This window comes from Patella vulgata, chromosome 2, assembly GCF_932274485.2.
Source record: "Patella vulgata chromosome 2, xgPatVulg1.2, whole genome shotgun sequence".
NCBI classification, from domain to species: Eukaryota; Metazoa; Mollusca; class Gastropoda; family Patellidae; genus Patella; species Patella vulgata.
Window position 1 is genome coordinate 1,857,516 of NC_065880.2, and position 15,017 is coordinate 1,872,532.

Here is a 15,017-nt window from a genome sequence, read left to right on the forward strand (position 1 = left end):
ATATTCCAAATATTCCTACCCCATCAGTCACGAAACAAAGCTAATTTTAGTCTTCCTCCCCCTTTTCCTTTTCCCTTTTTTGCATGGCGATTTTTGCTGACTTTTTGGTGTAGAATCGAAGAAAAGGGTATGAAAATACATTTTCTGCCAGTTTTTGATGAATAGTCAGGATTTTGAGGCGGAGGGATACGGGAGTAATGAGGTTGATTGGCCGAAAATTGCATGTTTGCTTGTCTTTACTTCCAGTTTGTGTATCTCAAGTTTTTCATGATGAACCTCATACGTGCTTAGGGGCAAGCGGTTGCCACATGTTGCTCCATCTGTGGTAGAAAGTGTTCTATCGCACGAAAATTTGCGAAAACGTTAAGCGCCGGTATCATGGCTGGGACATTCTCTAGGCGCCAACCACCCTTCAAACCCACCATATTATAAATGCACTCATTGGGAACTAACTGGTTTCTGAGCAGGTCAAAAGTCACCATTGGTCGCCAACGTCCAATCCACCTTATATACATATCTTAGTGCAAACCTTCAGTACAAAAACAAAATGAGTACCACACCATTCCTTGGGAACCTCTAGGGCAACATCAGTCCTTCAGTGTCACCATTTCTCTGCCACGCCCTAGCCACCTTAAATAATGCGTATCCCAGAACATACCGTCATTAAAGGCATAAAATGGGTATGGATGCTTCTGAGTCGTTATGTTTTAGGAGGAGTTACAAGCACAGCACCGGCATCAACCTGCTACTTGCGACCTCCTGTAACAATGTGACTCCTACTGAGATGCAATGTTGGGGATTTGCCCATTTCTAAGAAGATCAGAAGGCCATACCAAATCCACCTTAAATGTATATCAAAGGTATGCTTTACACCAAGACCCACCAATGACTAGCCTCTACCGCATAAGTTGTTTGCAAAGATGGTTGGTAACTCTGATAAAAGTTACGGAACGCTGAAATTTATCTTTTATCTTTTCAAAACACTATAGTGTCCACTTGATTTTCGGCAAATGGTGTACATCCACAACGAAATGTCGCAGAGCGCTGTAAATTGCTAGTTGGCAGCCAAAGGTCCTCCCTACTAAACAAACTAGTGCTGAAAAGACTAAATTCAGCTACATAACCAATTAACTGTTTTCTCTAAAACTTTCGACACTTGAGCTTGGGTTGTATGCTGGCCTTTAGTTCTTTAGTTGATCTGGGGCGACGGTGACTAAGTGTGTAAAACAATGGCTTGCTAGCCTGGAGGTCGCATGTTCAGTTCATCGGGATTTTCCGGCGTGGTTTCCCCTTATCAGAAGTCCGAATGAGACAAAAAAAACGAGGTCCCGTGTACATATTAGCATGTACGTAAAAGATCCCTTGGCTGTTGGAATTCGATATTAGAGTAGGCCGTAGCGCCGCTATCCGAGCAAAATTTCCCTCATTGCACATTGTGTGGCGGGCGTATGTCCGTCTTCTTTAGCCCAGTAGGAGGAGAACAGAAAGACGCCTTTTCATTACACTTAAATATGTAAAGATAGGTTGCCAGGCAAAGAAATACACGGCCACAGCAGTCAAGTCGTCCATATGGTCCACAAGACTTCAAAGGATTCTTCAGTATACCACTGCATTGAAATTTAGTACAGATGGGCGCTTCCACGGTCAAGCAAGGGCCATAACTCTAAAAGTAATTGAGGGAAATTCTATGTTTGTAGATGTGTGTGCGGCGGACGGTGTCGACCACAATATATGACCATATTTCAATATGGACCTCTAAAACAGACGAAATAAACTATTTATTTAAATTTGTACAGCAATGTTAACAGCGATAATTTAAAATCTAAAACAGCTTAAACTTACTTTCACTCATTGAAATGGATTACTGAGGTTGTCGACCATTTGTCGCCCTCTTTTCACGCCACTGGCGTCCATCAGTCGTACATGATGTTAGATGTTGGAAAAGAAACATAATGCCAAAGTGAATTACTCTCTGTTTTAAAATTCCTTTTAGTAAATTTCAACATGCATAAGTACCTTTCCCTGCAATCTGATTGGTCACAATTCCAACGCCATGCCCGGAGTATGAATTTTAGCACTGCTTAACGCATAATTGATAAAGAAAAAATATTACACTTGACAAAAAAGAACTGAATATAAATCTACTAACTTTGTCTTTATTGTGAAAATTTAAATAACAAATGAAATTTTATTTAAGATAAACCCATATATATAACGTAAGACACATTACCTGGTCACGTGATGGGTGCAATGAAAGTGCAAGTAAATCCATCTCAGTACAACACCTAGCCACACCAGGGTTGCAGCAATACGATACATAAACAATTTCAGTACATCACCTAGCCACACCAGGGTTGCAACAATATGATAAATAAACAATTTCTGTACAACGAGGGCTCTTACTTAAATAGTTGGTTTTACTAACTTGAAAATTCATATAAATACATTGTATAAACGTCATTCTTGATTAATCAATCAAAATATGAAATGAAATGGGGTTTAACGTCCTACTATTTTGCTCCTATACTGGGCTAATGAAGACGGGCATACGCCATACAGTGTGCTATGAGGGAAATTTTTGCCCGGGCAGCGGCACTATCACCTACTCTTATATCGAATTCCAACTGCCAGGGGATCTTTTATGTGCATTCCAATATATACACGGGACCTCGGTTTTTCACCCCATCCGATATTTACGGTAGAAATAATACAAAGTGTTTTGTAGAAGACGAACTACCGCATGTATATATATAAACAAATGGTTCATCTAAAACCGATTGTTATCAGTCGGCTGCTGCCGTGGGTGAACTTTGAACAGCAAGAATTAACATAATACAAGATCCATCTCAGTACAATCACTTGCCTGATCGTGGCGCATCATCTTTATCATTTAGTACAAGAGTAAAGTATTTCTCGGGTATCATGTCTTTCATGACGACATAATCTTGTAGAGGTTGTGGTAAACCAACTTGAGTTATTTTACTGCTGATTCCTGGTCCGATACAGTTTCTGATTTTTCTTCTACACCTTGACTTCAAACTTCTCGATTTACAGAAAGCACGAAATTCAACGCGTTGTTTTTTCCGCGTACCCTTTGATCCGCTCAGCACCACATCATATGTTGAACGAGACAAAATAACGTTCTTTGGTGCGCCACTTTCAAAGAGAATTTTGAAAAGCATCAACGTATCTGGAAACCGCAATTTATCTTTGACCATTCGAAGATCCAAGCTTCGAAGCGAACAGTTCTCTGTAACAAGATACCATATAAGATCCACTTCGTTTTGTTTCAGTAACCATTGGAATAACGTGTTTCCATCTTCTCCTGGAGTATCTAGAGATACGTGACATTTATTGATCAAAAGTAATTTTAGACAGTTGATCCATTTCCGACCCCTACGACCACCAACCATTATAGCATGTATAGCTGATCGTCCATCTGTATCAGTTTTATTAACATCCGCTCCAGTGTTAAGTAAACATTCTAATATAGGTCTAATACAGTTGCTTGCTGCTATCATCAAAGCCGTCTTTCCAGTGTTATCACTCAAATTGACATCAGCTTCAGCGTTTAGTAAACATTCTAAAATAGATAGATTACATGTTCTTACTGCTGCCAATAATGGTGATTGTCGTCTCTTAACACAGTGGTTTACATCGGCGCCAGCCTTCAGTAGAACATCTACCATAACATTATCCTGATTTTTAACTGCCATCAGCAATGGAGTTTCCCCTCTCTTATCACAATGGTTTACATCGGCACCCGCCTTCAATAATTGGTCAGTGACAGATGTGTCTCCATTAGCTACTGCTATGGACAAAGCCGTTTGTCCATTGACGTCACTAATATTCACGTTTATTCCATTCTGTATTAGTAACGTATTTATTATTTTCTCCTTGTCTTCATAATTAGCAGAATATCTTGACACTTTTATAGCTTTGTGCAACGCTGTTTCTCCTTTTAGATTTTGGTGATTTATATCACAATCTGTTGATGTCAGCAATGTCACTAGTTCTAATTTACCTTTTGCGGAAACAAGAGCAAGGGGTTTATCTCCATTTTCATCTACCGTATTGACATCGATGCCATGTTCGAGAAGTAATGAAGCCGTCTTATAATGGCCACCACTGATTGCTCTATACAACAGATTATTACATTTATGAATATCAGCCCCAGCCTCTATCATCATCTTAACAATATCTGCTGAAGTAGGTTGGTCGATCGTATATTGGTGAGAACGAAATAAATAATCCAATACAAAACATCCTTTGTTATCTTTAGCGTTGACAGATGCACCGTGGTCAATAAGTTGTTTAACTAAAACAAGATTATTCATCTCCACGCATTTCATTAAAGGTGTAACGCCGTTTTTATCAGTGGTGTTAACATCACATCCAGCTTTGATTAGCATTTCAGCGATAGTCGTCATCCGTCTTATTATAGACTCCAGTAAAGGTGTAACACCGTCTTTGTCAGTGCTGTTAACATCACACCCAGCTTTAATCAGTATTTGAGCCATAGTCGCATCTTGTATTGTTACTGACATCGTTGTAACATCGTTTTCATAAGTGATGTTAACATCACATCCAGCTTTAATCAGTATTTTAGCAATAGTCGTCTGTTTTCTTCCAATTGACTCCAGTAAGACGGGTGTAATATTCACATCACAATGTGATTTAATTAATGTCTTCGCCATCTCTTCATTTCCATAACTAACCGCTAAATACAGTGGAGTTTTATTCAATGAGTTCCGTTTGTTAATGTCTATACCATGGGTTATTAATAGTTGAACAAGTTCATCGTATGAATCTTCCCATATCCTACTCCCTGCAAGACAATGAAGAAGATTGTTTTGGTATTTGTCATGATCAAGGTAATTTGCTCCTCTTTGTACCAAATATATTGCCGTAGTCACCATACCACATTCCACGGCTAATTGGATGGGCGTTCTGCCGTGACTATCCCGTAGATTAACATCCGCTCCTGACTCCACCAATAACTGTACACAAAGAGGGACATTCCTCAGATTCCTGTTATGACTATAACGATCTCCCACATGCTTCCTTCCACCTACACAATAGTGAAGGGCAGAATATTGAAGATCATGTGTCTGTTGATTAATAGTATTTATTAGTTCACTCTTTAACAGTATGTCCAAACTTTTAATATTTAGTTGATGACAACATAACATTAATAATGTTTCCTCTTTATCTGGGTTTTTATCTAGATCTTTGAGTTCAAGAAGATATTTTAACACCTCGACCTTATTGCTTCTGACGCAATGAACGAGAGCATTCCAGTTACTACGCAAATTTTCAGATGTAAAATCCAAAGGTATTCCTTTAGAGTGGAGAAATTTAACACCCTCCAAGAAATCAGCGTGTACTGCTGTGTCCATCAATCCTAAACTGGTCGCATCATCCACAAAGTTGTTAGCAATACTCCCTGCTGGCAGCAACAATTTAACCAAAGATAGACATCTGTTTATAAGAGCAACTACAAAGTTGCTAGCAATACACTCTGGGGACATCAACGATTTCACCATAGGTAGACATCTGTTCTTAAGAGCATCTTTACAGAGTCTTAGCCACATCGGGTGTAGTTTAAAGTCGTCCCATAATGCCACATTAGCCTGTATAATTTGTTCTACAGCAACTGTATCATTCTTATTTACAGCCTCTTTTAACCTGAAATAGAAAAATACAACCAATGTTAAAGATGGGTTGCCATGAAGATACGGAATTTTAATGTTTTATAAACACACTTCACCTCAATACTATAATTAGTTACTGTTGTCACCAGGTGTATTGTGTAGCTGAATTAGGGGTCCTATAAACCGGGACTTCCCAGCGTAACATTTCCTTCCAGAAATAGATGTGTAGATATATTGGTTTTATGCAATTTGAAACATTATCTACATAATCTTAGTCTGAATTAGATTGACAATAGCATGTCATACACAGTACCAATATATATGTCACGTGATAGGATACTCTCATGTTAATATCTTTTTCAGAGATCTGATGTTAATATCAAATGGAATATTCCGCCATAGCAAGCAATAATCGAGATTATATTCATGTTATAAACATTTCTTTCTGTTTCAGAGATCACATGATTATTATTTAATGTGTTGTTTCATTTGATGTATGTTAGATGTATGATTTGTCATTTGATGTATGTTCGGTGGTTAAAGCAGAATATATTATACACCCTCTGTTTCAGATTATTTAATATCTGATCACTTCCCAGTGTGCTTTAATCTTCATAATAAACCACCTAACCCTGTCAGAAGAACATTTACACATAGAAACTTTAAATCTCTTGACATAAATAAGCTCAAATCTGAACTTAACAATCTAGTATAGATATAGCATCCATTGAAAACATCCACAATAAAGCGGTCACTTACAATATCAAGTTAGCTGAAGCTATCCAATCAGTAGCTCCTTTAAAAACAAAAACTGTAACGGAATAGAGCAGAACATGTCTGACGAAAAACTAATTTAGAAATACACAAACAAATATATAAATATTTAAAAAACCGAATAAATAAGCAGAAGGATTTATACAAAATTGTAAATATCTTACTAGGTCATAATTTGCAGAAAACTATTATTCCGAGCATTGATAAGTCGTCTGATTTAGCTAGCTGTTTCTCTGACTATTTTACATCTAAAATACAAGTTATAAGAGAGGGGCTTGATGCTATAAATATAACCTTTGATTACAACCCACATATAATCGATAACTCTAATGTTTCTTCTACTTTAATTAAGTTTCATCTTGTATCTGAGGATACGGTTAGAAGAGTAATTAAATCGTCACCTTCCAAATCATGTACTTTAGATCCTCTACCTACTTCTATTCTCAAAGAATGCTTAGATGAAATTATTCATGTTATTGTTGATATTATCAATTCTAGTATTAATTCCTGTGTGTTATTCCTGATGTTTTTAAGTTAGCATATGTCATTCCACTGATTAAAAAGCCGAATCCTGACCCCAATATCTTTACAAATTATAGACCAGTTTCGAACCTTAGTTTCATTTCAAAATTACTTGAAAAATTAATTGCAATCCAACTAAAGAGTCATATAGAAGACAACTGCTTAGGTGAGCCATTTCAGAGTGCATATAAGCAGTTCCATAGTATTGAAACTGCCCTAACTAGGGTATCCAATGATATACTTCTTGAATTAGATGATAAGAAATGTTTGTTTTTGCTTTTATTGGATCTATCTGCAGCATTTGACACTGTTGACCATTCTATTCTTCTTCATAGATTACGTTTTAGATTTGGTATACAGAGTGATGCATTGAAACTGTTAAAAAAAATTTTACTGGGTATGACACAATCTGTTTTATTAGATGGCAAACTATCAAAAGAAACTGTTTTATCTTTTGGTGTTCCACAAGGATCAGTTTTAGGCCCGATACTTTTTATATTATAATATTAGCAATATTGTTGATAAATATAACCTTAAATTTCACTTATATGCTGATGATACTCAACTATATACTTCTTTTAACCCCAAATATCCATCTTCTTTTAACCTATCTAAACAACAACTTGAAGATTGTATTAGTGAATTAAGACTATGATGTCTAAGAATTTTCTTAAATTAAATGACGATAAAACAGAATTTCTTCTTTTGGGATCGAAATATCAATTTTAACATGTGAAACTGAAGACAAGGTAAATTCGTTAAATAATTCAGCGGTAAACTGGCCACAGTGAATCTTGTTTGATATAACACATATAGTCTCGTATAACACCTGGTACCAGACATAACAAATGGTCTCGTATAACCAGACACACAGGATTTCAATTGTCTAACATTCTAGTCATAGTTATTTGATTTCTAAGAATCACTATTCTTAGAATATAAAGTGAAAGTAAAAGTACAATATGGATTGGCGTAATACTACTAAATATTCACTCTGCAGTCGTCAATGCTAAATCCATTTTATATGGTGGGTTCTTACATGAAACTATTAGCTGATCAAAATGATGGTTGACTGATGTTTTGTTGTTTATATGTCAAGCTAAATAGATCGTATTACTTCGAATGCAGAGATTGATGCTGTCAAAATGTCTTTCTTTTCCAAATGCCATCAAAGAAACAGAGCAATAATTGTAATATTATAATTAACATTTTTTTGAGAAACTATTTCGACCTTTCAAGATATAGTCTAACATTATAGTCTACTTTGATATATCTCAAGCTACAAATAAAACTAGTACAGTCTACAGGTCACAATTTCTATCCGATTTCAATGAAACTTGAAATATAGGTTTATCACCCTAAGATCTCGGTTCCTTTCGATATTAGCATATATTGGACTATAACTTCATGGATTATGGCCCCTGATTGTACGAAAAATCACGTTTTTGGCTTGTAAACACTGTAGAGGTCACAATTTTTATCCGATTTTGTTGAAACTTGAAATGTAAGTTTATAACACACAGATCTCGGTTCCTTTCGATATTCGCGCATATCGGACCGTAACTTCATGAATTATTGTCCCTTATTGTATGACAAATCGCGTTTTTAGCTTGTGAACCGTATAGAGGTCATAATTTGTATCCGATTTAAAAAACCGTTTTATTATATCACCATTAAACCCTAAGGACGGTTGAGTTCGAATTTCGTGAAAATCGGCCCAAAACTGACACACAAAATGGCTGCCGTTCGTTCTCAAATAGCGTAAAAATATGGTATATCAAGGTTGTGGACCCTATAGAGGTCACAATTTTTATCCGATTTTGTTGAAACGTGAACTGTGAGTTTATAACCCAAAGATCTCGGTTCCTTTCAATATTCGCGCATATCGGACCGTAACTTCCTGAATTATGGCCCCTGATTGTCCGAAAAATCACGTTTTTAGCTTGTGGACCCTATAGAGGTCATAATTTTTATCCGATTTAAAAAATCATATTCTGATATCACCGTTACACCCAAAGGACGGCTGAGTTCGAATTTCGTGAAAATCGGACAAAAACTGGCAGATAAAATGGCCGCCCTTCGTTCTCAAATAGCGTAAAAATATGGTATATCAAGGTTGTGAACCCTATAGAGGTTACAATTTTTATCCGATTTCGTTGAAAATTGAAATGTAAGTTTATAACCCAAAGGTCTTGGTTCATTTCGATATTCGCGCATATCGGACCGTAACTTACTGAATTATGGCCCCTGATTTTACGAAAAATCGCGTTTTTAGCTTGTGGACCCTATAGAGCTCATAATTTTTATCCGATTTGAAAAAACGTATTATTATATCACCATTATACCCTAAGGACGACTGAGTTCGAATTTCGTGAAAATCGGCCCCAAACTGACAGACAAAATGGCCTCCCGTCGTTCTCAAATTGCGTAAAAATATGGTATATCAAGGTTGTGGACCCTATAGAGGTCACAATTTTTATCCGATTTTGTTGAAACTTAAAATGTAAGTTTATAACTCAAAGATCTTGGTTCCTTTCGATATTTGCGCATATCGAATTGTAATTTCCTGAATTATGGCCCTTGATTGTAGGAAAAATCACTTTCTTATTAGCTTGTTCTCTATCCATCTCTCGAAAATGTGGGCGTATCCTACCTGGCAGCCGCTGGTTAATATTAAGATTAAATTTAAAGCTATTGTCACACGAAGAATACAATGTTTTATAGTAATCATGAATTTCACTTAATATATCATTACATTGGCTAACTTCCTCGCCATTAGACCGGGTTATTCTATTCAAAGTTGTATTTTGTTTCCTGAACTTTTCTAAATTTAAGAAAAATTTTGAGCTCTTTTCACCCTGTTCGTACCATTGAATTTTAGATCTCAATATGGCCCCCTTTGCTTCATCTTCGTAAATTTGATCTAGTCTGTTTAACAAAAATTGATATTCTTTTTCAACAGTTTCTATTTCATTATTACCGGTAGCAATCAATTTTAATTTTTCATCCTCTAGCCTTTCTAACTTATCTAATAGGTACTTTTTAAACCCAATTTTAATGTGGTTTTTTTTTTGCAATACTTAATAGTACTATTTTAAATTTTTATAATCACAAAGACCCCCACTGTCCAGTGGATTATGGAACTCATGAGCCCACGTTGCTATAGATTGTTCAATATATTTATAAAAAATTCTTATCTAAAACCAGACTATTATTGAAGATCCATAAGCCCGGGCCTCGTTTAGTTTCAAAAAAGTTCAGACCTATGTAAATAGCCGAATGGTCGCTTATTGTTTAACATACTGTACAGTTTCTGTTATAAGCCAGAAGTCAATCCTGCTTTGAATTAAGGGTTTTCGTTGCTTCCAGGTATATTTCTTTACATTATTATGTTTAATTCGGAAAATAACTATAAGGTTAAATTTTTGAATGATATTATTTATTGCCTGTCTGCCGTTTTTCTTAACTTTATAATTACCCCCTGTACGATCCATATTTACATCCATTACGTTATTAAAATCTCCCCCCCCACGACAAATGGGATAGAATTTGATTAGTTACCATTGTCAATATGTAGCACACATCGGGCCTCTGAAAATAGGAAATGATACAGCAGGTATACGAATTCTTTAAAGTTTGAAAAATCATCTACATATAACGATTTTATTTGAATAACTACGATAAAATTATATATGTCACGTGATAATATCAAATGGAATGTATCGCCATAGCAAGCTTGTTGACTGTTTCAGTAATAGAGTTTATATTTATATCAAATGGAATGTATCGCCATAGCAAGCTTGTTGACTGTTTCAGTAATAGAGTTTATATTTATATCAAATGGAATGTATCGCCATAGCAAGCTTGTTGGCTGTTTCAGTAATAGAGTTTATATTTATAAATTTAATGTGTCGTGTTATAGTTCAATGGGTATATATAATAGAATATTAGTACGTTTATAACATTATGATCTACTTACTGTTCCTCTAATTTACGCCAACTCATTGTAACATGTGAAATTGAAGCCAAAGTAAATGTTTAAAATAATTCCGTGGTAAATTGATCACAGTGAATCTTTTTCGATACAACTCCTATAGTCTCGTACAACACCTGGTAACCTGGTAACAGACATAACAAAATAGTCTCGTATAACCAGACACACATGAATTCAATTGTTTGGTTGAACATGTTAACATTCTAGTCATAGTTATTTGATTTCTAAGAATCACAACGATCTTAGAATGTAAAGTGAAAGTCAAAGTACAATATGGATTGGCGTAATACTACTAAATATTCACTCTGCAGTCGTCAATGCTAAATCCATTTGATATGGTGGGTTCTTACATGAAACTATTAGCTGATCAAAATGATGGTTGACTGATGTTTTGTTTTGTTTATATATCAAGCTAAATTGATCGTATTACTTCGAATGCAGAGATTGATGCTGTCAAAATGTCTTTCTTTTCCAAATGCCATCAAAGAAACAGAGTAATAATTGTAATATTATAATTAACATTTTTTTGAGAAACTATTTCGACCTTTCAAGATATAGTCTAACATTATAGTCTACTTTGATATATCTCAAGCTACAAATAAAACTAGTACAACCATGAAACTATTCAATTGTTTTTCGGACAACAAGTTTCATTATGTATAACAATCGGGGAGATTTCGATTTGACAGTTTTTGCGTATTTTTGAAACAGGTTTCGAAGTGTTTTGTTCCTGTTATGCAAGATCTTTTTAGACGTTCCAAAGTAAATGTACGGTGCTAAGACCACCTAAAGATAAGTATTAATTAGAACAGGTTTAACTTTAGTTTTTATATTTTACGCTTTAAATCTTCCTAGTGCAAAAATGGAGAATTTGACCTTTTGACATCCCGGGTCACAAAGAACAAAGGGAAATTTAGCACGTTTACATTTTTATCGAAAGAGTGATCACTTTCGATTATTTTCAGCATGTTTTCATGATACAAGATGGTCCAAAACGCGGTTACGTATTCCATGCACAGAGCCCCAAAATAGTTTCCCCTATCATTTTGACTCAAATCAGCCAATTTGACGAGACGCGATAATAGAATTTTCCCTGAAAATTCGAAACTAGCTGCCTGCTGTACCAGACACTTTCCGGGATAATTTAGGACATTTCTCAAAGATGGCGACAAAACAGAAGTTATCTACTTGCACCAACACGGAAGATATGTACTCGCATATAAAAACAAAAGCTTGAAATGTGTCTTGAATCAATTATTATCCGTCTCTTGCAGTTTATTTTTAATCGAGCTAAGATTGAATTTCGGTCTTCGGCTAACTCGGATCTTCGCTTCGTTCGGATAAAATTGTCATTCCACTTAGATCCGACTTATGCGAAGTTTACTGCATATTGAAAACTATTTGTTAACATAATGACACGTCATTAATCATTTGATTTACGAGCAGGTTTTATTCTTTAGACATATTCAAATTGTGCACAATGAAACGTTCTAAAGCAATATGGCGATCTATGCACCTGTACACACATAAATGAATAAAGCATTAACACTTGTATAGTCATAACATTGTTTATTCCTTTAGTCACCTCAAGCAAATTATCATTTATAAAAGTTTCAATATGTTGCTCAAATATATGACCTGATTACGACAATACATGGCCCGTGTAATTCTGTACAGTAGAGAAATATAATTGTCGGTGTTTTTAGAGAGTGAATGTGGTTAATAGTAGAATGGTGATATATCTAAACGGTTTTTAAAATCTGAAAAAAATTGTGACCTCAAGATAATCCACAAACTAAAAATGCGATTTTTCGACCAATAAGGGGCCAAAATCCAGGAGGTTATTTTCGGATATGTGTGATTATCAAAAAAAAAACAAGATCTTTATGATAAAAACATTTATTTAAAGTTTCATCCAAATCGGATTAAATCTGTGGCCTCTAGAAGGTCCACAACCTTGAAATACCATATTTGTACACTATTTTCGTACAAGGGTCGGCCATTATGTCCGTCAGTATTTGTCCCATGTTCACGAAATTCGAATACATCCATCGTTAGTGTATAGCTGTGATATATATATATTTTTTTAAATCGGATAAAAATTGACCTCTATAGGGACCACAGGCTCAAAACGCGATTTTTCGTACAATCAAGGGCGCGAATGTTAACAGGAACCAAGATCTTTGGGTCATAAACATGCATTTCAAGTTTCATCAAAATTGTATCAAAATTGTGACCTTTAGGAGGTCCACAACCCTGTATCAGATGTTCACACTATCTGCGTACAAGGGGCGGCCATTTTGTCCGACAGATTTGGTCCGATTTTCACGAAATTCGAACTCAACCATCATTAGGGTGCAGCGGCGATCTAGATGGGCCTTTATCTGAGAAGCAATACATACAGTGGTTGGAAGGGGAAGAATAAGGAAGGCAAAATACTTTTGATTTAGTTTTTATAACAAGAGATACTGTAACTATCAAAGAAAATACAAAGTTCTCTAGCCCTAACCACCGTCAAGACATAATTCACAGTGTCATATCTAGGTCTTCGTTAAGGACAGCCGCGCATGCAGTTGGGTCATGGATTCTCAAGTACAAGCTGGTATCATCTGCAAATAATCTAGCATTAGAATTAAGGTTTTCAACAATATCATTTATATAAATAAGGAAGAGGAGGGGTCCGAGGATAGAGCCCTGTGGAATACCAGCAGGGCCAGTCAAAGGAGAAGACGAGGTTCCACTGACAATCACAGATTGACACAAATAAAAACAAATATCACAGTATATTAAATAATTAAAAATAAAAAACACAAATTCATGTACACAAATATTTAAAAATGAAAAACAATATGATATATATATTTACGATGCACATGGATATCCTCTGTTCTTTCAACCGAAACAGGTGAACTAAAATTAGTGACTGGTTAAATAACTTCTGAAGCAGTCAAGTAGACCTCACCTTATCCCCACCGTCCCAAGCTTATGACAGAGTCCTGCGTGCCAGACCCTGTCAAATGCCTTGCTAATATCACAGAACACTGCCCTCGTGTACTGCCTTCATCAATGGCTTGACAAGAGAAGTGTGCAAGATCAATTAATTGGTAAGTCGTTGATTCGCCGTGCAAAAAACCTCTTTGCAGATTAGTTATAACGGAGTGTGCCCGAAAGAAGTTAAAAACATGCTTATATACACATTTTTCAAACATTTTAGCAACTATACTCAGAAGAGAAATAGATCTATAATTGCCACATTCCGCTGGGTCACCTTTTTTCAAAATAGCTATTACATTAGCCGTTTTCCAAATAGAGGTTACTGTTTTAGGAGATAAAGATAAGTTAAATAAATTACATAGTGGTACAGAAATTTCAAAAATTATAGTCTTCAAAAGTTTACCATTAATTTTATCTGGCCCAATAGCTTTAGAAACATCAATAGATAGAAGCATGTCTTTAACCTCCTGAGGTGTTAGCTAGATATTGCACAGTGAAGATGGATTTTGTTTAAGAATTGAAAGATGTGCATTGGCTGTGTCGAGCTGTGATTGTTTGATAAAGAATTTGTAAAGAGTGTTTGCCTTTTCAAGGTCAGAAAACGCCATGACTCCATTGTTGACAATTGGGGGTAAATCGATGTTTGTGGAGTGTTCACCCTTTACATATGAATTGACAAGATGCCACCAATCTTTACTGCCAAAGTTTTTGGGATCGTTGATTTTATCGTCCAATTTTTGAAAATATTCTTTCTTACATTTCCTAATTAAGTCGATATATACGTTTCTAATTTGTCTGAAGTTTTGCCAATCATGGTCGGAATTTGATTTTACAGCACGCTTGTGAATTTTGTTTTTCTTTCTTGCAAGTTTTCTAATACTATTATTCATCCAAAATTTATCACGTGGTCTAATATTTACTACTTTATTTGGAATATTTTTCTTTGCAATCTTTGTCAATTCACATGTAAAAGCAGCACAGGAAAGCTCCACAGAATCATCAACAATGGACTCCCAGTCATATGTCAAAACGTCATGTCTCAGACCGTCATAGTCAGTCTTATTAAGTTCTACTGTACT

General features: G+C 35.6%; 1 protein-coding gene across 1 annotated transcript; it reads right to left on the bottom strand.

Annotated features, from left to right (window-relative positions):
* Window positions 1–1,645: 1,645 nt before the first annotated feature.
* On the bottom strand, window positions 1,646–11,058 carry LOC130010622 (serine/threonine-protein phosphatase 6 regulatory ankyrin repeat subunit A-like). Its single transcript, XM_056098347.1, has 2 exons — window positions 10,930–11,058; window positions 1,646–5,688 (listed from the first exon to the last, which is right to left on the bottom strand). The coding sequence occupies exons 1-2, from the start codon at window positions 10,953–10,955 to the stop codon at window positions 2,856–2,858; spliced, it is 2,859 nt and encodes a 952-aa protein (XP_055954322.1). The 5' UTR covers window positions 10,956–11,058; the 3' UTR covers window positions 1,646–2,855.
* Between the last annotated feature and the right edge of the window lie 3,959 nt (window positions 11,059–15,017).